This window comes from Brassica napus, chromosome A1 (assembly GCF_020379485.1).
Source record: "Brassica napus cultivar Da-Ae chromosome A1, Da-Ae, whole genome shotgun sequence".
Lineage (NCBI taxonomy): Eukaryota > Viridiplantae > Streptophyta > Magnoliopsida > Brassicales > Brassicaceae > Brassica > Brassica napus.
The window spans coordinates 14570899-14594330 of NC_063434.1; the positions used below are offsets into that span (position 1 = coordinate 14570899).

Genomic DNA, 23432 nt, shown 5'->3' on the forward strand with positions numbered 1-23432 from the left:
CCTTCAGTCGCTACCGACGACGACGATGACACGGAGGGAGCATCCTCCTTTGCTTAGCCAGGTATCATCATCACCCTTCCATTGTATATACCAGTTTTTCTTTGCATTTATTTCTCTTTTCGGTATCTCCTCCTACTTTCTAACACAGAGACTGTGTGAACAAAGTTTGGGGGAGGTATCAAATATTTGATCATGTTTTCTTTGATGATTTGAGTCTCATGCATTGCATTGTACATATATATATGCATAGAAAAAACCAAAAAAATTAAAAAATTTGAAAAACACAAAAAGAAACATGTAGTTGCATCACTTGCACTTTTAAGATAGAGTCTAAAGCATATAGGTTGCATTCACTTGCATTGGGAACAATGATTTAAATTGCCTTGCAAAGAACCCTTGTCTAGAACTCAAAATGACACCCTAGTTAAACATATCAAGTAGCTTAAGCATCTCTTGAAAACCTTGTACGCTTCGAGCCTTGAAAACTCTTCTTGAAACTTGTTTGCTTGCTTGATGTTAGCATTGTTCTTAAGATCAGCTCCAATCTAAACTTGGCTTGAATGAACTTAATTTCTCTTGCATATGGGCATTTGCATACTGGATCATGGATCTCATACACATTTGGGTTATCTTATTCCTTAATACCTATCTTTGTTAACCCAAATGGCATTCCTTACCCTAAAACTAGTGCTGGGAATATGAATCATTATCCGCGGGCCCCGTTCCATTTGATCCGCTGCGGGGCGGGTGCGGGTCGAGTGATTTGAAAAATTTGGTTCGCGGGTGCGGGTGCGGGTTGAGTGATTTTTATGCGGGGCGGGTGTGGGTCAGCCAAAATTCAGCGCGGGTACCCGCCAACCCGCAAAAACTAAAAAAAAAGATTTTTTAAAAAAATATTATTTTTAAATAGAAAATTTTTAATTAATTTTAATTATAAATAGATTAATATTTATTATTTTTAATAAAAAATATTTAAAATATTAAATTTTATTGTTATTTTTAATAAAAAATATTTAAAATATTAAATTTTATTGTTATTTTAATAAAGAATATTTAAATTAATAATTTTTAATATTATTAATATTATCCGCGGGTCTAGCGGATCACCCGCGGGTTTTAGCGGGGCGGGTGCGGATTTCATATTTTCTTCTTGCGGGTCAAGCGGGTCAAATATTTTGAGTAAAAAAAATCAGTTTACCCGCGGGTTGGCGGGTCAGCGGGGCGGGTTTGACCCGCAACCCAGCTCTACCTAAAACCCTAACCATTCCTTGAGACCAAACATTTAGTTGCATGAGTGAGGCCTCTTTTGATAGCTTGTCATGTGCAAAATCTTGAGAGTATTGGAGGCGACATAGGTTTATTATTATCTCTTGCTAGCACAATGAGTTAGCATTTGGGGATGGTGAGAGGGGTTTGTGTGTTTTAAATTTCAATATCTTGGGTTTGGAGAGTGAGAAAGATGAGAGATATGAAAATAAAGCTCCTAGGGATATATATAAAAAATATATATATATATATATATATATATATATATATATATATATATATATATATATATATAAGAAGCTCTTGATTATGTAACAAAGAACCTTCCCCCTAAATAAAAAAAAAAGATCAAAAAGAAGTTGGGGAATGAAATAAAAAAGGGTTAGAGCTTGTGGAAATTGGATTAAAATTCCTAGTGAGTGGGTCAAAAAAAAAAAAAAAGAAGAGAGTTGTACATTGGGTGAGTGATGTGAGGGGGTTTAGATTGATTTTGAGATGATGATAAAGAGGGTAGAACTTGTTGTGGGAACCGAAATTCGCACTGTCGATTTCCGTTTAAATAAGGAAACTAAGAAAACCCTAGTTTCCCAGAGGACCCGGATATCTGTTAATTACCACACGTCAAGCAATCAGAACACGAGAATAACAACGATAAAAATAAGAAATAGAAAAGAGAGCAAAGTAGATCTTATTCCGAATCTGCGTATGAGCGTTACAACAAGGTATAAGCCTGGGCTCGAGAGCTGTCGGCGAGATTCCTAGTTCTAGCAACCCTAAGACGGCTAAACCTAATTGAGTCGCAGCTCGAAATAACAAAAACGGAAAGTTGCCTAAATCGCTCTAAGTGCTAAGTTTGCTCTGAAAAAAGTTCCTCCTTCTGCTCCTCGCCTAGGACTCCTTATATACTAGCTCCAAGGTCGGTTTACGCTTTTACTCTTCTGCCCTTAAGCCGTCATAGCATAAAAATGGAGATATTCTATTTTTCCCGATCTTCACAATTATCTTCAAAACTTCCGTATTTATCCGCGGAAACTTGACATTTATCCTTCCTCGCGGGCCAAGCGCGAACCATGCTGTGGTTCACGGGCTTTTGGTTAGGAAAAATCGTAGGATGGGCCTCGAGTCGTGTTTTAGGTCCCTTTGGGCCGTCTTCCGACTCGACACGTTTACTACGAGTTTTCCGCGGTTTCTAATCCGCGAAGTTTGATCGATGAATTAGAATAGCGGGAAACATAGACTGAGCTTGCTACGGTCTTCGGGAGATAGCATTCGAAGGTTTGACGAGAATGCAAGGACTGGTGTCGTATCGATGTTCGGAAAGGTTCAATCGCTATACAGCGACCGATCTTTGGCTCGAGCCCGGTCGCTATGTAGCGATCGAGCGAAACGAGTGCTCGGTCGCTACGTAGCGACCGAGCTTCGGCTTAAGCTCGGTCGCTACGTAGCGACCGAGCGGGACGATCGCTCGGTCGCTGCGTAGCGACCGAGCTTTTGGCCCGAGCTCGGTCGCTACGTAGCGACCGAGCGGGACGATCGCTCGCTCGCTACGTAGCGACCGAGCTTTGGCTCGAGCTCGGTCGCTACGTAGCGACCGAGCGGGACGATCGCTCGGTCGCTACGTAGCGACCGAGCTTGGCTGAGCTCGGTCGCTACGTAGCGACCGAGCGGGACGATCGCTCGGTCGCTACGCAGCGACCGAGCTTTGGCTCGAGCTCGGTCGCTACGTAGCGACCGAGCGGGACGATCGCTCGGTCGCTACGTAGCGACCGAGCTTGGCTGAGCTCGGTCGCTACGTAGCGACCGAGCGGGACGATCGCTCGGTCGCTACGTAGCGACCGAGCGGGACGATCGCTCGGTCGCTACGTAGCGACCGAGCTTTGGCTCGAGCTCGGTCGCTACGTAGCGACCGAGCGGGACGATCGCTCGGTCGCTACGTAGCGACCGAGCTTGGCTGAGCTCGGTCGCTACGTAGTGACCGAGCGGGACGATCGCTCGGTCGCTACGTAGCGACCGAGCTTTGGCTCGAGCTCGGTCGCTACGTAGCGACCGAGCGGGACGATCGCTCGGTCGCTACGTAGCGACCGAGCTTTGGCTCGAGCTCGGTCGCTACGTAGCGACCGAGCGGGACGATCGCTCGGTCGCTACGTAGCGACCGAGCTTGGCTGAGCTCGGTCGCTACGTAGCGACCGAGCGGGACGATCGCTCGGTCGCTACGTAGCGACCGAGCTTTGGCTCGAGCTCGGTCGCTACGTAGCGACCGAGCGGGACGATCGCTCGGTCGCTACGTAGCGACCGAGCTTGGCTGAGCTCGGTCGCTACGTAGCGACCGAGCGGGACGATCGCTCGGTCGCTACGTAGCGACCGAGCTTTGGCTCGAGCTCGGTCGCTACGTAGCGACCGAGCGGGACGATCGCTCGGTCGCTACGTAGCGACCGAGCTTGGCTGAGCTCGGTCGCTACGTAGCGACCGAGCGGGACGATCGCTCGGTCGCTACGTAGCGACCGAGCTTTGGCTCGAGCTCGGTCGCTACGTAGCGACCGAGCGGGACGATCGTTTGGTTTGAATCCCAAAGAATACTTCTTCGTAGAAATAACCTCGTATAGGTTATTTTTACGAAAATTATATCCCTTCTTTTACTAACTCTTTCGGAAATACGATCTCTGAGGATTTTCGAGTGGTAATTCCGTTGTAACCGTTTTTGACCCCAACACTTGTGATCATTTACAACAAAATAGGGTAGAATGATGAGAATGAATCTATGTATGCATGAGTTGCTTCTAATCTTAGATAAATTTTGCATAATGATCAAGCTCCTTATTTTGAGTGATAACCACCCTTAAATAAAAACATTTGAACCCATCTCTTCATTCATATTAGACCATTGCATACCTAGCCAAATGATTGAGATCATGTGCCCATTTGTGAGACTTCACCTTGTGTGTGTGTGTGAATCAATGTGAGAGCTGATTGAAAGGACTTGTTGGTAGAGAGTATTGCGACTTGAGTAGAGGAAAAAGAGTATGGATAGGCCTAGAGAAGCTAGAGTATAATAAAGAGATTGCTCATGCTATTTGCTATGTTTCTTTAGGATGTTAAGTTGAGTGCTAGGAAGTGTTACTTTTGGCTATGAGTTCCCACCTTCAAACCTCTCTCTCTTATGAGTTCTTACAAGGTCACTTGAGGACAAGTAAGATACAAGTTTGGGGGAGTTGATATCTTCTCAATTTGCATTGTTTTAACCATTCATTTTTGCACATGTTGATCATTTAGGATAGCATTTAGATATGTTTAGGTTGCATTCATATGTCCTTATCAGGTGATGGAGATTTCACATGGTGACTTTGGAGTATCTAGAGATGATTTAGAGGCAAAATTGGTGATTCTCGGAGAAGAGACGCAGAGGCTAAGTGTCCCAGCGGCCTTGTGACGTCCCAGCGGCCTTTTGGCCCCTCAAGAAGCCGCTGCAAGCGTTGAGAAATGGAGTCTAAGTATGGGAGCGGCCTAACGCAGCGGTTAACCGAAGCCGCTGTGAAAATACCTCATCCCCTGCCGCGTTCGTACTTGTCGCAGCGGTGTGATGACGAAGCAAAGAAGCCGCTGCGAGCGTCCCAGCGGCTAGGCGGAGCGGTTTCACGAGGCCGCTGCGAGTCAAAAAAGTCAACATATTTCGTATTTGACCAGATAATTACCAATTTGTGTTTTGGTTAACCCAGGTTTGTTGGGTTAAACCAGGTTCGACTTTAAGCTACTATAAAGGTCCTCCAGACCTAATTGTAGGATCTTATCTTGTTTTCTATCTAATCACAAAAGAACTTTTAGGTGAAAGATCCTATCTTGATCATTTTTCTCTTGTGATTGCTTGATTATCTTGATCACTAATCATGATTAGCACCAAATCATCTTTGATTCTTGGGCTCATCATGAAGAGTAGTGAGTAGTCATCTTTGGATTCATGGGCTAGGGTGAGAAAGGGTGATTAGAGAAGATCTAGGGTGTTTAGTGTTAGATCTACTTATTTCCTTGCTTGATGAGGGTTCTCAATGCTATTTTAGTCATGATCACACTAAAATAGATCCCTAGGCATTTCCTGCCCACAAGGTGTATGTTGAAATGCCTGAACCAACTCTTCAATGCTTTTAGCTTGCTTTACCTAAGAGATTAGTTGTTAAAGGAGTTAAGATTGCTATTAGACTTGATCTCCATGTTTGATTTAGTAACATTCAACCTAAGAGATTAGATGCTTGAGTTGCTTTACCAAAAGAACATTCATCTAGAGATAGAGTTTGTTTAGCTAGTGTCTAGACATAAGGAAAGTGTTTGATTGATAGCTTGCCACCTCTAGATTTGATCTACATCACCCAAGATCAAATGCCTAGCCCAATGAGTCCTCTTGTTTCATCATAAGAAAGAAAGTTTTGTCCTTTGTTGGCATTTAGATAGTAATCTAGTCAAAAATCATCTCACAACTTGGTAGCACTTAGATTAAGCATGGTCTTGCATTCCCTTTGCTTTAGGATCACTTAGAACTGGTTCGACAATCTTTTATATTACAACATTTGATTAGGAGCCTTGAAACTCCTATCATCAAGAAACATCTTGAACCAACATCTCTACTGTTAGTTAGGATATGATAATATCCAATCTTTAGAGAATCAGAATATTCTATGTATAGTTGTGATACGTAGATATGATTACGTTGTATATATATTCTCTTGTGATCAATGAGAAAGGCATCAATTCTTATACACTTTCATGGTATCAGAAGCTCTAAGATCCTAGCTTCCTAATCTGCGATTTCTCTTCTTTTCTTCTTTTCTCCTTTTCATTTCTTCTCTCCACCTATTTCTCTCTCGCAGATTTCTCGATGGCCAACACCACACTCGCTGTAGATCCATCTGAGAAGCCTTTCGGCATAAGTCAGATTCGAGCCTACATTCCGATCAGGCTCGATCTTGACAAGATGAATTATGATGTGTGGAGGGAACTGTTCGAAACCCACTGTCTTACCTTTGGGGTTGTCGATCACCTTGACGGCTCCTCCTATGCCGCCAGCTCCTACTCAAAACAATCACCCTATGGTCACTCGGAGCAAAACTGGTATAAGTAAACCTCGTATCCCTCTTTGTCTTCATACCGATTCCATTTCTCATCTTCCTCTTTCTCATATACAGGCCGCAAAGGACCATCGTTGGAATGGATCTATGATTGAGGAATACAATGCTCATATTAAACGCGGAACGTGGGATTTAGTACCACGCCCTCCGGGAACTAACATAATTTGGTCTATGTGGTTGTATTGTCATAAGTTTAATGCAGATGGCACGATTAAACGGCACAAGTCGCGACTGGTGGCTAATGGGAAATCACAGCAGCTAGGGATTGACTGCTTGGAAACGTTCAGTCCGGTTGTTAAGCCGGCCTCCATTCGCACAGTCCTCCACCTTGCGCTAGCTCGTAGTTGGCCACTGCGTCAACTCGACGTCAAGAACGCCTTCCTACATGGTGACCTTGAAGAGACTGTGTACATGCACCAGCCACCTGGTTTCGTCGACAAATCAAAACCTAACCATGTCTGTCTGCTTCGTCGGTCTATCTATGGACTTAAACAAGCACCTCAGACCTGGTACACTAGGTTTGCGTCGGTTGCTAAAACAGTGGGGTTTGTTCAAAGCAGATCCGATCCTTCATTGTTCATCATTAACCAGGGCTCTAATATGGCATATCTCTTATTATATGTCGATGACATCATCCTTACGGCATCTAACCCGGCTCTGCATTCGATATAACAGATCTTGGACAACTGCATCACTTCCTTGGGATTGTGGTAACACACAATGACAAGGTACTGTTCCTCAGTCAACAGAATTACAGTGCTGACATTCTCCACCGTGCCTCGATGACGAACTGCAACCCCTGTTCTACACCAGTTGATACAAAGACGAAGCTTGCGGATAATGATGGCAAACCCATATCTGATCCTTCCCTATATCGCAGCCTGGCTGGTGCCCTTCAGTATCTCACATTTACACGGCCAGATATCTCATACGCTGTGCAACAAGTATGCTTGTTCATGCATGATCCTCGCGAACCTCACTTCGCAGCACTCAAGCGCATATTGAGGTACATCAAGGGTACTATTTCTCACGGTCTCCAGCTCAACAAATCCTCCACCACAGATCTTGTTGCATACTCCGACGCTGACTGGGCAGGCTGCCCCTCCACCAGACGCTCCACATCAGGATATTGTGTCTTTCTTGGTGACAGTCGCATTGCCTGGTCCGCCAAGCGTCAACAGACAGTGTCAAGGTCTAGTGCTGAGGCAGAGTATCGTGGTGTTGCCAATGCTGTTGCAGAAACCACTTGGCTACGTAATTTGTTACTTGAGCTTGGGTGTCCACTAACTAAGGCGACCATTGTCTACTGCGATAACATTTCTGCAGTCTATCTCTCGTCAAATCCGGTTCACCATCAACGGACTAAGCACATTGAAATTGACATTCACTTTGTTCGGGAACGAGTCTCCCTTGGTCATGTTCGAGTTCTTCATGTGCCTTCACATCTCCAATATGCCGATATCTTCACCAAGGGCCTCCCTACACCATTGTTCACAGAGTTTCGCTCCAGCCTGAGCGTTCGCCAACCTCCGCTCAGTCTGCGGGGGAGTGTTAGTTAGGATATGATAATATCCAATCTTTAGAGAATCAGAATATTCTATGTATAGTTGTGATACGTAGATATGATTACGTTGTATATATATTCTCTTGTGATCAATGAGAAAGACATCAAGTCTTATACACTTTCATCTACATCTTTCGCATGTTCTGGTGCTGTTGTCATAGTTAACACATAAGATCCACCATACCTTCCCTTTAGCTCTTTTGGGTTTCCTATGCATTGTAACCTTCCATCTACAAATATCCCCAAACGGTCACATAGAAACTCTGCCTCTTTCATAGAATGAGTCGTGAGGATTATCGCAGAGTTTGTTTTTGCGCATTTGATGACTGTCCATAGGTTCATTCTTGAAGCTGGATCAAGTCATGTGCTCGGCTCATCCATGTAAACCACCTTTTACGTGAAAAAAGGAATAGTTACAGCTTGTAAACTTAAGACACGAACATGAGTAAACCAAATGCATACTTAGGACTCCCTATAAGTGAAATGGCTACACTCAGCCGTCTTTTCATACCTCCGCTGTATTTTCCAGCAGGGTTGTCAGAAACTCCTCCACGCAATAGGTTTACACTCTTAAGGGACTCTTCTACAGCCTAATATGGTGAATATCAATCATTTAGGCTTTGATATTTTTGGACTAAAACAGATTGATAACATACTTGGTCTAGATCAGAGCCTTTGAGATTCTTAAGTCTCCCATGGAAGAGCAGATGCTCCCTTCCTGACAGTGTTTCCCAGAGTAAGATGGTTTACAGTAGGCATAAGGGAATCATAAAACAACAAGATGATTTTTTTTCTTTATAGTGAACATAACAAAAAAAAATTTTTAAACAATTACTCGTGTTGTGGACATACACCCATGCTGGTGTATACTCTGTCCATATCCATGCATATGTCCAAACCTTGTACAAACGCTGACCCTGGTGTCGGTTTCACAAGCCCAGTCATCTGGCCACAAAAGTACAACAATACTAAACTATCTTATTCTAGGCAGAGGCTAAGCTCAAAATATTTTCTGTCCATTTGGGTACTGACCATGTTGATGAATGAGGTCTTCCCGGAACCATTGGGCCCTAACATACCAAAGCACTCTCCCGAAGGAACAGCAAAAGACAACCCTTGAACCGCCATTTTTGGCGGGTTTCCATCCCTACCTGGATACTCCTTCTTCATTTTGTTGCATACAATTGTATGGCTTATGCTCTGCTCAAGCATCAGTTTCTCAACTTTTTCACTCTGATTGCAACAATGTTATAATCAGAAACAAGTAGAGAACTAAAGAACATGGAATGTGTTGTGACTTATACCTCCTGAATGACATCTAGCTTCTCCATTTCCACGGCAACTGTAGAGACCTGGTTTTGCAAACTAGGTCTTTGTGGGGAAAGAAATTTCTCAAAAGGTTTTTTCAAGAAGAAAAAAAGGCATTTTCCTGATGAAGACATCTTATCGATCACTCTTATGTCTCTGTAACAAATCCTTCCCTCCGAAAGAACCTTGACCACAAGGTTATGGTGAAAAATCTGGAAACTTCTTCTGCAAGTCATAAAGAAATTCCCATGTTGCAGTATCTTCACTCTCATCCCTCCACTTCACAAGAATCATCGTAGCTGCTCTGTTTTGCCGCTTCACAAACTTCCTTCCCAAACAAGTCTTTGGAACCTTGATCACCGTGTCAGTCAAGATAGTAGGGAGCTGTGTTGTTGATGTCGCAGTGCCAATCACCCTTTTGAGCTGCGAAACGTGGAACACCGGATGAATTCTTGAGGAATTAGGTAACTCCAACTTATATGCCACACTTCCCATTTTATCAAGGATCTTGTAAGGACCATAGAACTTAGGGGCAAGTTTCAGAGATCCACGCAAGACAACAGATTTTTGACGATAAGGTTGCAGCTTGACAAAGACTAAATTTCCAATCTCGAAGCTCCTATCACTGCGGTGCTTGTCAGCTTCATGTTTCATGCGATGCTATGCCCACAACAAATGAAACTTGAGGATTAAAATCATCTTCTCACGATCCTCCAACACTTAGCAACCACTTGAACCATGGATTCTCCAGCCATATATGGAAGATGTACTAGTGGTGGTTGACCATAAACAGCTTCATAAGGAGTAGTTTGTGTAGCAGAGTGAAAGTTTGTGTTGTACCAAAACTCGGCTAATGGCAACCATTTGCTCCAGAGATGCGGTTTATCACTTGTCATACACCTCAAATATGTTTCCACACAACAATTGACCACCTCCGTTTGGCCATCACTCTGTGGGTGATAAGTCGTAGAAAGGTTAAGAGAACAACCCTGTAGTGTGAACAACTCTTGCCAAAACTCACTGAGAAATACAGCATCTCTGTCACTCACAATTGAACGAGGGAATCCATGTTGACGATAGACTGTATCCAAGAAGACTTGAGCCACAGAAGCAGCATTGTAAGGGTGTGATAACGCCATGAAGTGAGCTGCTTTGCTCAATCTATCAACGACGACAAAGATGACCGACTTCCCATAAGAAACCGGTAAACCATCGATGAAATCCATTGATATATCCACCCACACAGCCTCTGGAATAGGCAATGGTTGTAAGAGACCCGGTGATGCGGCATTACCATACTTTCACCTCTGACACACACCACAGCCTCTTAAGTAAGCCTGAATATCCCTAGCCAATCCCTTCCAATAGAACAAACTCTGAACTCATTGGACCGTCACATCTCTTCCCGAATGTCCCCCTTGACTTGAACAATGTAACCACTCCAGTATTGAATTTCGTAACTCTCCATCATTTTGTACCACAATCTTATTCTTCCTCCTAAGGATTCCTTGAGACCAAGAGAAATGCTTCTTAGCTTTCGGATCCTTCTGTAACTGCTCGATTATCTCCAGCAACAACTGATCTTGCTCATAACCACTCATAACTTCTGGCGAAAATCACATTGTAAAACAGTCATAGCCATGTGTATATCTCAGATCATTCTACTCGAGCTAAAGCATCTGCGGCTACATTGTTTTTCCCTTGTTTGTACTGAATCTCATAGTCAAACTCTAACAGCTTAGGAAGCCATTGTTGTTGCACTAGAGTGTTTAATCGTTGTTCCAACAAGTACTTAATACTTCTTTGATCCGTCCTAATCATAAAGTGCTTTGTGAGAAGGTAGTGGCGCCACTTCTGAACCGCAAATACCACTGCCAGCAACTCCTTCTCATAGATTGATAAATGCAATTGTTTTCCTTTTAGTTGACGACTGATATAAGCCAAAGGGTGCCTTTCTTGCATCAGTACTGCACCAATACCGTTGCCACAAGCATCTGTCTCAACTACAAAAGGCTTATCAAACTGAGGTAAAGCTAGAACAGGAGCATTACATAGCGTTTTCTTCAGTTCTTCAAATGCTACTTGTGCTTCCCCATTCCATTCATATCCATCTTTCTTCATTAATGCAGTCAAGGGTCGAGCAATGATACCAAAATCCTTCATAAAGCGTCTGTAGTACCCCGCTAAACCCAAAAACCCTCTAAGAATTTTCACTGATTTCGGTTGAGGCCACTCCTCCACTGCCTTAACCTTGTGTGGATCAATAGAGACTCCGCTTGCCTGAATGAAATGGCCAAGGTATTCTACACGATCCGTAGCAAACTCATATTTATTCCTTTTAGCATACAACTTGTTAGCTCTCATCAGCTTAAAAACTTCTCCAAATGTAATTCATGTTCTTCCTTAGATGAGCTATAGATCAATATGTCATCGAAGAAGATCAGCACAAATTTTCTGAGGAACTCACTGAAAACATGATTCATTAAGCCTTGAAACGTTGCTGGTGGATTGGTTAAGCCAAAGGGCATTACCAAATACTCAAAATGACCACTGTGTGTTCTGAAAGCCGTTTTATGAATGTCACTCTCCTCCATTCTGACTTGATGATAGCCTGCTCTCAGATCAATCTTTGAGTACACACGTGAACCGCCGAGCTCGTCCATCAAATCTTCGATCAACGGTATAGGAAAACGGTCTCCAAGTGTTGTCTTTCTTCTTCACAAGAACAACAGGTGATGCATAAGGACTTGAACTAGCTTGTACTGTTCCCGCCTTCAATAACTCTTGCACCATTTTATCAATTTCATTCTTCTAATGAACCGCATATCTGTAAGGTCTTTGGTTCACCGGGTCAGATCCTCCTTCAATACTATCTTGTGATTGTGATTAGTTCTGAAAGGTGGTAAGGATGTAGGTTCTGTGAATATGTCCCCATACTCATGTATTAGTCTCTCAATACCTCCTTTCAAACTCTTCTGTCCTGCTTCACTACTCAATACCCTCAAGGACAATGGACTATCTTCAGTATTCTTATATGTATAAATCATATTCAACTGTATTGTAGAATCACCGCACTTATCCTTCTTATTAAACTTCACTTCTCTCACTGACCCCGGTCGCAAACCATTTAGCACAACCTTCTTTGAGTCTGTTCTTGTAAGCTCTCCAATTACACAATACCACTGCTTCTTCATCCTCTTGACGTAAAGCCTGATGCCAAGTTGATGCAGCACCATCAAAATGCATAGATGCAATCCCCACTTTAGCCTCCTCCGGTGTATTATCAATAGCAAAGAACTCCTCCGCCTTACTAAACCACTCATTGATTTTACCACCATCAAACCTTGGAAAATCAATCTTCGTCAATCGCGTTCTTCCTGGATACGTATGTACCTGATTGTGACGATTGTAACGGTATGGTTCATTTCTCATCGCACCAACACCCTGAACTTTGCCGCGATTCAGCTCACCACTCGCCGAAGCATTCGCCGTATTTTGTTTCGTCATTACTTTGAAAGCTTCAATCATCTCCCTCACGTTGCCATCACGACGCTCATTCTGCTCGATCTGAGAAGCGATCGCCTTTTCCAGTGCCTCAAATCGATTTGCCAACGTGCCTTCCATCTCCTTCGCCGCCAAACCGTCTGATAACGCCTGCAACCTCGTTCCCGCCATAGATTCCGATCACACCACGAGAAAAAAAATGTCGAGGATGCGACGGCTTCTGATACCACTTGATAGCGATAAAAGTATCTATCGATATAGAATCGATCTGACGTTCGTTACAAACACCAAATCGTAGCTTATTTGTAAAGAGTCCCGAAAGAGAATGATCCTTTCCAATTATAAGCTCCAAATACGTATTACAGAGATAAGTCCAGATTAAGAGAATCATAATACAATTTTCATGAATGAATCTAACAAAATGAACTTTCGTTTTTGTTTATAGTTGAGTCAACGGAGATGAACTCAACAACTAATGAGCTGACACTTGGCCTCTTCTCCGTCCTTTTGTAACAACCCGTAACAAACCTCCTTCGCTTTTATTCTTCTGCCACGTGTCACTCTTATTTCTCTGTATCAGAGACACACTTAAAGAAACTGAAGAAAAAAAAGTAGGAAGCAAGAGATAAAACAAAAAGGGAATCAATCATTTATCAATCGGTAATACAATGACAATAATAAATAATCAAAGATCCAGATAGAGACGCACCTAGTTCCTTGGTCATCACGCCACAATTCCAGAAACCTATTTTTCTGGTACAAATTAAAACGATGCAAACAGATGTTCAGGGGGAGATGAGCTCCGAGAGACGAACTGATATTACAGCTATTATCCTTTCCTTTCCTGCAGGGGCTCTTACCCATGGTAACATGGATATTTACCATGGGTCCATAAATATTTTTTGTGTTGTTTTAAAGGTCTATTTCAATTTGTTTTTTTATGTGAAACCAAATTGAAATAAACCTTTAAAACAACACAAAAAATATTTATGGACCCATGGCAAATATCCATGTTGCCATGGATAAGAGCCCCTGCAGAAAAGTAAAGGATAATAGCTGTAATATCAGTTCGTGTCTCGGAGCTCCTCTCCCCCTCAACATCTGTTTGCGTCGTTTTAATTTGTACCAGAAAAATAGGTTTGTTAAATTATTAAAAAAGATATATAATTAAGTAAATTTAATTTATTTATTAAAAATAAAATAAGAAGAAATTTATACTTTCACCATTAGTTTTGATATATTTTTTTCTATTTATTTAAGGTCTTAAGTCATATCCAATCATATTCTATTTTCTATTGCAAACATCATATTTGAGTAAAATATATTCCAACCCCACTCTATTTTCAACTCCAAAAGGAGTAATGGCTAGGGTTACTCCATTGAAACCTTTTTTTAGAGAATGATCTTTTAAATCTTGAATGTTTTTATTTCATACTTAAATATTTAAAAATAGTACAATAACATAAAATTATGATTTTCATAAGAGATTAATTAATAATTTTACATAATGATGCATAAACTAATAAAATATCAAAACTAAACATAAAAAATAAAAAATCATAAAATAAGTAATCATAAAAATAATCCAGTAAATCATTTTTGGAACCGCTAAGATCAGTGAAGTATCGTCCAAACGATGAAAATGACCGATTTTAAAATTTTATTCTTCAATTTAGATAAATCAAAGATAAAGAAGCTCATTATTCATTGTGAAAAATATTCCAATGCTCACTATTGAACCAAAATATGATATCTTATATATATTATTGTAGTTTTTAATAATAAATGTTTAATTTAAATGAATTATTTTTTATGGAAGTTCTGTAAATATAGATAGTTGGAGTTAATTGAAAATTTTCATAAGTAGAAAGTATTAATAACAATTATTAATTAAATAAAAGTAGGATCATTGATTGCAAAAAAAAGTAGGATCAATCTAAAATATTCTTTTTAGTGTAAAAAATGGAGTAATATATTGCAGTAAAATCTAAATCCATTTTGGTGTTGTATCATTATAGTGCAAAAAAATGTAGTATTGCATTGAAGATGCTAGAACTCAAGTTATAAAAAATGCAGTGAAGAAAAAATATAGAAAATATTTATAAGACAATCTATATTTCGTGTTTCGCCCAGAATTATTATATTGGTTAAGACGGTACTGCTTTCCTGAGTTTACTCGTTGATGTTTCTAGCTTGGCCTTCTCGAGAATCACTCAGATTTGTGCAGAGAAAAGAAAAAAACAAAACAATGGAGGTGTGACCCGACGAAGACGAAAATATAGATAAAATTTTATTTATTCAATTTATTTTAATTCTAGCCAACTTAATTTATTTATATCATACTGAATTTACAATAGTTTATAATTTATATGTGGCCATTATAATAATTTTATCGTAGCTCTTAGTGTGTTCCAGAGCAATGAGTTGTGGCTTTTGGTTCATCTCCAATAGTTTTGGCATTGGACGCTTTCCCCCTCTCTTTTTTTCCATCCTTGGTGGTTTATCTTGCTAGGGTGTTTCGTTTCATTATGATGGTTCTGCTTTTTGTGTATACTCTATACTCTTAGGTGGCATTTGATCTATCTTGGTTTGTTTCCAAAGAATCATTTTATTCATTTGGTTTATGTCTCCAGGGTTCTTTCCACTGGATTTAGTCTTCGGGATCAGCTTAACTCGCCAACTTTATCTCATCAGTTCTTTGACTTGGTTCATGTTCATTATAATCTTCTAGACGACAAAAAGAAAGATAAGAAATGGGAAACTCTATTTCTGTAAAATTACATAATACATTTATCATTGGGTTAGATACAAAACTGAAATTATTTATCCTACAAACCATTTGAAAATGTCCATCTAAAATCTAATCGATATATAGATATGTTGTTAAACCTAACAGTATATATTTCAATCTATAGAAGAAAAAATGAGAGAGGCAGAACATGAAATGTGAGGGAGGCATCTAAAGAAACAAAAAAGTACAATAAAACATGGTGTTCAAATAACAAATAGTAATACATAATGGGTTTAGAAGAAGAGCGTTGATAGAGAGAAACCTCTTCTAAGGTTTATAAAGAGTGTTCATGAGTGATATAATAGCACAAAATTCATTTTGTAAGAAGCTTTTCTCTATTACTCGTCGAAGGTGCTCAAGAAACCACCAAGGAAACCAGCTCCATTGCACTCTCCACACAAAACCTCCTTTTTACCTCTGCCCACGATTAATTAAAGAGGATATTAATATATGAGTTTGTTTATTGTGGAGAAGGAAGAAGACGAAGAAGAGCAAAACCTGCAAAGCCAACAGAGGCCACCAGCTTTAAACTGCCCATTAAAATGATCAATCAAATTCACACCACCCCCTTTGCATTGAGAACATGCCACAGCACCTATTACACAACACATTTTACACAAAATATTTGTTAAGTTTATCAAAGAATTCAGTTGTAGAAACTAAGATATGCACTTACCATTCCCTTCACATTTTTGACAAACTATGCTGTTCGTTTTAGTGGTCTGAGTACCGTCTGTGGCCTGTTGTTGATTCCAGAATATGATTTTTTTTCTTAGTTATGAAACGGTGAATGGAATAAGAACAGAGCTGGTAGAGAAGAACATAGTTTTAGAAAAACCTAACCTGAATTTCGAAGCTTTTGGATTTGGAAGTCTGAAACACTTCTCCTTTCTGAACCAACGACGACTTCTTATCACCTAATGGGAAGAAGTGAGTAGGCTTAGGGGTTTTGATGGGAGACGGGAAGCAAAAGGTAGGAGGAGAAGAGAAGAAGCATAGTGAATTCGCCATTTCTGTTTCAGTTTCTTCTTACCCACTCGATAGGGGAGATATTAGATAAGATGTCTCCTTTTTTTTGGTCCTTTGCAAAATATCAGTTTCCTTACCCACTTAAACCGATCCAGACCAGAATCAATTGTTATATCGGTTTCCTTTAAACCCAATTTCACATTTTACTGCCAAGTTCATTCCTCAATTTTCCTTTTCTTTACAATTCATTTTCTTTATTTATTTCATTTTGATTTCCTTTTTCAAAATGTAAAAGGAATAATTTTCTAAAATTCTTAATATAATTTACATCTGTTAAAAAATTCAAATTATCTTATCTATTAAAACATAAATATACAACCTTTTTATGTGTAATTTTTTACTTGAACCACACACCTACATTTTTCACTAAATTGTATTTTCATATTAACCAAATAATATCCAAACAATATATCTTGACTATTATCCAGACAATAAATGTGGAGTTGTGTTTGAGGTTGCACTTCTTCAGAATATACCCTTTTTTTAGCAACTTTTAGAATATACCACTAAATCCCATTGATAGCCTATATTTAGTTTTTATGATATACTAGATCATTTCTCCGCGCAACGCGCGGATAATATATTTAAATTTTGTTACATTTATTATTTTTATGTGTATGTGAATTTTTCAATATTAAATTATATATAACTAATTTTTATATTTGATTTTTTTTATATTTTTAGTTTGAAGTAAATATTTCTATTATATGTAACACAATTAACTAATAAAATATGAAGAATCAAGTCCGAGATTTTAGAGTTATGTAAAAATAATAATTATGTATAGAACACAAATTATCTTAGTTTAACAGATCGAAATCTCATCTCGAATAAATTCACAAAAAGAAAAAATACTCCAATAACCTACTTAAATATAAAACTCCTTTTTCAAAAAAAAAAGCGTACTTAATAATATTTTTTTACGTGTAATAGCTGAAAACTGACAATTTAATATCGATCTAGAATATTATTTTAATATATCTAAGGGTAAAATATTAATTGTAATTAACAAATTTTGAATTTTGTAATATTACATGAATTAGAAGTCCTTAAAATCTAAAATCTATTTTATTAACATACTATATTTTTATTCATTTATTATTTTGACGTTACAAAATTTTGTTTTAGTTTTTTTTTGTATATTATTTTTTAAATAATTTAGTTTCTTTTTAAGTAATTTTAAAATGATCAAGAATATAATATATTTAAAATTATTTATTTAAATATATCCAAATATGATGTCTCATTTTTATGTGTGTTTGCGTTAAGCATATTTAATTTGTAATTTGTATATTTAATAACACCTTATTGCGTGTCGTTCTATGGTTTTAATAAATGTGTTGTCATTTTATTTTTATTACTACTAACATGATTTTTTAGTGATCATTGATAATGTATTTTGAACGTTATGCATTATATTTTATAGTATATTTTTTAACTCTTCATGCTGGCACTTTTTTAGAATCATTTTAATTAGATAATAGGTTTAAAGATGTAAATAAAACTGTGTATGTTGTAAATTTAGTCTTTTTAGCGTAATTGAGCACTATCAATTATGGAAATTATATTATGATTTTATTTTACTAAATCTTTCTTTCTATGTATATTTTTTGTTTTATTTTGTAGTTTTACAATTTTATTGCCTTATTCTTTAATTGCAGAGAATTGATATTTCTAATTTTTGTTTCATATACCTTAAAAGTCTTCGGTTGATTTTTGTTTGTTTTCTTTCTCCAATTATAGTGTACAGTTCGACCGTTTCTTTTTTTTTGGATCAAACTACTAATATCATCAGATATAAAAACTTAAACTCCAAGAATGGAGTGAGTATTTGTGCTAGAGGAAACTGATTTAGCCACTAATATAGTGAGATATTATAATATTAGAAGGTATGGAAATTCTTCTATGTTATCCTACGTTGGACATAATTAAGTTGTTATCAATTGATTCTATATTTGTGATAACTGGAAATACATCTTTATGTCTTCCTTACATCATCTTTAATTGGTTTACGGTTCGACTATTTCTTATATGCTGAGAGTAACATAAAATTAGATGTTGATTATCTCCTCCTAATTAAAAATGCACAGAATGAGAAAAATTCAAGGTGATACCACTTTACAATTTTGTCCTCATATCTATATAGAGTTAGTTTATAAATTACTCTACTTGTTTCAAAATGTAATTAATTTTAATTAAAAGCTGTAATATTTAAAAGTTATTACTTTAGAAAACTGTCATTTAATATATAAATTTAATCAATTACACAGTAATTTACATAATTTATACAATATCCAATAAATATAAAGTTACATTGAAATATAAAAATAATTTAACAAAGGGAACTACATTTAGATGTAACGACGCGTTTCCTTTGTGTTATGCACTTCCAATGTAATTAAATTAATCATTTCTGTGTTTCCTCGTATTTGATGAAAACCTTGTTTGTATACATGAAATGAATACCTGAATCTTTTTCCCTGTGTAAAATCTAGCTTTTCTATTACTATACTTCCTTTTTCTTCTGCTCTGTTTCTTGTGGTTTATTTTTTTCGCAGTAAAAACAATTTAGCCTAATTTTAAGACTAATCAGAGTTTAAAGAATTGTGGTTATTAGATCTCTTTGTCGTGCTCCTCATGGCAATGGCAGACCTACACATCATCATCATCATCCCAAGAAGCCAATATGTCCTCATTCTTTGCTGTCTGGTCTATGTTTTCTCAGCACAGAAAAAGACCAGAAGATTAACCAAGCCAAACTCTGAAGTTCCTCTTCTATAAAAAATTCTTATTTTCGGGAAAAAAATCCAATTTAAGTTCAATATGGTAAATTTATTGAGACATTTTGAATAAAGCTCAGAGCTTTGATCACTTGCTGTTTTCTCCAGTTTTGGTTCTGTTTTAAAATAAGTGAGACTAAAGAAACAATCCACGATGTTTCTATATGTAAAAAACTGAGAACGGTTCTGTGGTACATTTTTTGAAATGGTTTTGCATTCCGACTTATGATGTTGATCTTATTTGGCACACACATCAGCTCCACCCGGTAGCTTACTGTAATAATTTGGAGAAGCATGATTACAAAGATTCTGACCGAGGAAAAGGTAACAACCTCGATACTTAGTTTTTAGTACAACTGCACAATGGGAGGAAACATTTGGTAGAAGTTACTGGAAAGCCGGTGCAATATACCTGCACATGACACAACTTTGCCTTATGCTTCTAATGTTTTGCCAAAGAATCAACCGCAAAAGAGAATTCCCTACATCTAATTCAATTTCAAGAGGTGAAAGTTGTTGAGTTAGTTTCTTCAGGGTTTCTTATTGTTTATAATTCAGTCTTATGTTTTTTTAAAGACATGCTAGTTCGCTTGGAGAATATTGATGTTAGAAACATACCAGATGGAGATAAAGGAAAGCTCTCGGTTGTGTTTAGTAACCCAGCCTGATTCTCTTTTCCATGCTGATCAGTTGCCGTTGTGTAGGTTTTAGGATCAGCGGTATCTCGGCTTGTCGAGGAGCTGGATCAAACTGGATTAAATCTGCTCCTCATATCTCTAGAATCGTTGCTTAGTTTCCACACCGGTAGCAATAATTTGGTGCACTAAACACTGTCACCACATTCTTTTCCTGTTACCATAAATTTTTTTGAAAGATCAGTGATTCAATCCACAGTTCCTGATAAAATAGACTGACCAATCATGCCTTTGGCAGAGCCTTGAGCAATTGAGATGAGCATACATGACATGCCACCAGTTAAATCCTTCCATGAGAAGCTGATGTGCTCATGTTATGAGACTGCGTCCATTGTTGTCACTGAAATCGAGCTGTCCAAATAATAACCATCACCAAGTGGAGATAACCCACATCGATCAAGGGGACCATACCATAAATCACAAATTGGTCCTTCGTGTTGCACCTAGACATACTCCAAATAGATAACCAATAAGTTATTATTTTGCTTTTTGAGAAAACAACCTAATAGTAATTTGGAAGTTAGCACTTGAACCTTGAGAGCGGAAGGAGGGAGAGACCCATCAAAAACTCATATTCAAATTCAATCCGAACTAAGGACCTGGGCAGGAAAAAGGGAGAAGGTGATAAATGGTGTAGTTGAAAATTACGCCTGATGAGGGGAAGATAATCGAAAAGGTTCAGGTGCATTCTCGTACTTCCTGAAATATCGTCATAAAAACCATAGATGGATCAGAGAAGCAAAACACACATCAAACAGGGTAACTTTTTAATATTATTATTAAGCTTACACTTGGGTAATCTGCTGAGTCTTGAGATTCCCTCGCAATAGTGTAAAACTGAGAAAAGTCTGAGCAATTTCAAATTACACATCAAATCAAATGATCTATGACACACAGAGAGAACATATATTTTCAATCTTTGTGATAGCAGTGATAGCTAAATACGAAAACAAACGACCAAGGAAATCCATACCTGAAGGGGAAGAGATTTTTGAGCAGGTGAAGAGGATCTCAAAGATATAAGAGCATATCCCTCGTCTTAGAATCACCTGAAAGCCTCTCAAAGAAATAAACATAATGACACGAGGGTTTAACCTAATTGAAATAAAGAATCAAAGAATGAAAAAATAATAAAATCAGAAGAGTAGAAGAATCAAAGAACTAAAAGACCTAAAACTCGAACTTCTTTATTTCTTCCTCTTGGATGCGACTTTTATTTTTATTTTGTAAGTAGAAGAGTTTTGATATTTATATTTCATCTCTCAAAGCACTCTGGGGAGACGAAGAGAAAAATCCGAATGAGAGCGAGTGAGTCATGAAGGTAGGATTAAACAATGTAATTGAATGACATCGAATGGGTCGTAATTAAACGGTTAATTGCAGCGATTGGAAACGTCGCCCATGAATTGTAAGAGTCGGAGATTACGGTGATGGAAATTGAAATTGGATGAAGAGCTGGATTCTTTAATAATGGGCCAATTTTCATTATTATCAGCCCATATGAGAGTTAACATTTTATTTCGACTGCAAAATGAGTGACATGGCATAATAGAGCTTCATAATTGGTCGATTTTTTAGTCCTATGTGGCATAGCTCTCCTTTGAGCTTATTCTCCTTTTAATATTGTAAGATATGTCCAGCCTAACATTAAATTTTCACTTAGGATTATCATTTACTTGGTTCACTGTTCAAAACAAAAAAATATATATATACAGAACTGTGCTAACGTTTATAACTGCCATAAATGATTGAAAAATTATTGAACTATATACCAGTGAAGTCTCGAATTGTTGGGACATCTCTTCTATGTGCTTGTTGAACCATATATCAGTGAAGTCTCGCATTGCTTCATCTCCTCTTCGTTATTTGTCCTTAGTTATTGTAATTGCATCTTCTATCTTCTGCAATATATCTCCAAGACTCTCAAGATTGAACTGATGTCGCATAACTGTGGCGTATGTGTCAGCTGAGATCTCCTCTCCCTGCTTGTTTGTATTAGACATATATAATGTCACCTTTTGTACTAGCCGGCCTCGGTTTGTACCGTCGTCGACCGATGTCTGTCTACTTATGTTGGTCGATATGTTGTTACTTCTGTCGAGCGATGCGGATGCCTTTGGTCAACGGGCAATGTAACTCTGAATCTCCATTAATTCCCCTTGAATAAATCCTATCTTGGAAGTCAAAGCACTAATACTAAGATCTATTGGGAAATATATGTCATCACATCTCCTATCAAGCCTCTCTTCTGTAGTTTCCAGAGCTCTGTAGATCTCTTGTCCCAACTGATCTATCTCTCCCCTGGTGTGAACGGGCAATGTAACTCTGAATCTCCATTAATTCCCCTTGAATAACTTCTATCTTGGAAGTCAAAGCACTAATGCTAAGATCTATTGGGAAATATATGTCATCACATCTCCTACCAAGCCTCTCTTCTGTAGTTTCCAGAGCTCTGTAGATCTCTTGTCCCAACTGATCTATCTCTCCCCTGGTGTGAAAATCTGGCTGAGACTTCATCGTATGTGAGTGTGGTGGGTTATCGTTGACCAATGCTGGTACACGGTTGTCGATCGATGCATGTAAGCGACTATCGATCGATACCTGTCTATGTATGTCGATCGATATAGAACGAGACACGTCGTTCGCACGCTGAATTCTGGCTATGCCTTGCCTCATCTCTTCCATGCAAGTAGTTAGCCAACTGATACAATCATTCAATGGATAGTAGACTCCATCAAACTTCATCTGGAAGTCTTATTTGTTCTTCTCTTGTTCTTTGCAGATTCCATAGAACATTTCATTGATCTCGTCCTTGGTGTACATCTCTGGTACTATCTTGGTTTGTGTGAATGAGCTAGCATGTTTTGGAAGGCATATGTAGCTGTTTTCATCTCTCGAAGCTCTTTCCATATTAGCTTTCTGATCTCCTCCTTAGACACATTAATGATGTGTCCATCCATACCTTGCGCATCCCTGATCATCTCTGTAGACTCCATACTCATCTTTCTCTTCCCAGTAGAACTTTCTGGTTCCAAATGAGTCAAAAGCTCTTCTACCAAATTCTGGACGTTTGTCGATTTGATGGTGGGAGGTTGACATCGAACGGTTTCTTCTTGGCTCTGTCGATCGATTCTTGTATCTCTATGTCGATCGCCGCTCGCCTGTCTGCTTCTTGGCTCTGTCGATCGATTCTTATGAGGATCTACACCTAACTACATCACATGAGTCGTCTTATAAAGATCCACGCCTGATTGGATTTACTTGCACCATGTTGAAGATCCCTTGTAAGTCTGCAGTAATGAATCGCTCTTTTCAAGACTTGAAATCTGAATTTTCTATATTCTGCAATAAATTGCATAGTCTGGAATTCGAACCCTAGAC

General features: G+C 38.6%; 1 protein-coding gene across 1 annotated transcript; it reads right to left on the bottom strand.

Moving 5' to 3' along the window:
* Nucleotides 1-15716: 15716 nt before the first annotated feature.
* Nucleotides 15717-16669, bottom strand: LOC111215524 (protein BUNDLE SHEATH DEFECTIVE 2, chloroplastic). Its single transcript, XM_022719071.2, has 4 exons — nt 16391-16669; nt 16224-16287; nt 16046-16142; nt 15717-15964 (listed from the first exon to the last, which is right to left on the bottom strand). Exons 1-4 carry the CDS (start codon nt 16556-16558, stop codon nt 15886-15888), a joined length of 408 nt encoding a protein of 135 aa, XP_022574792.1. The 5' UTR covers nt 16559-16669; the 3' UTR covers nt 15717-15885.
* Between the last annotated feature and the right edge of the window lie 6763 nt (nt 16670-23432).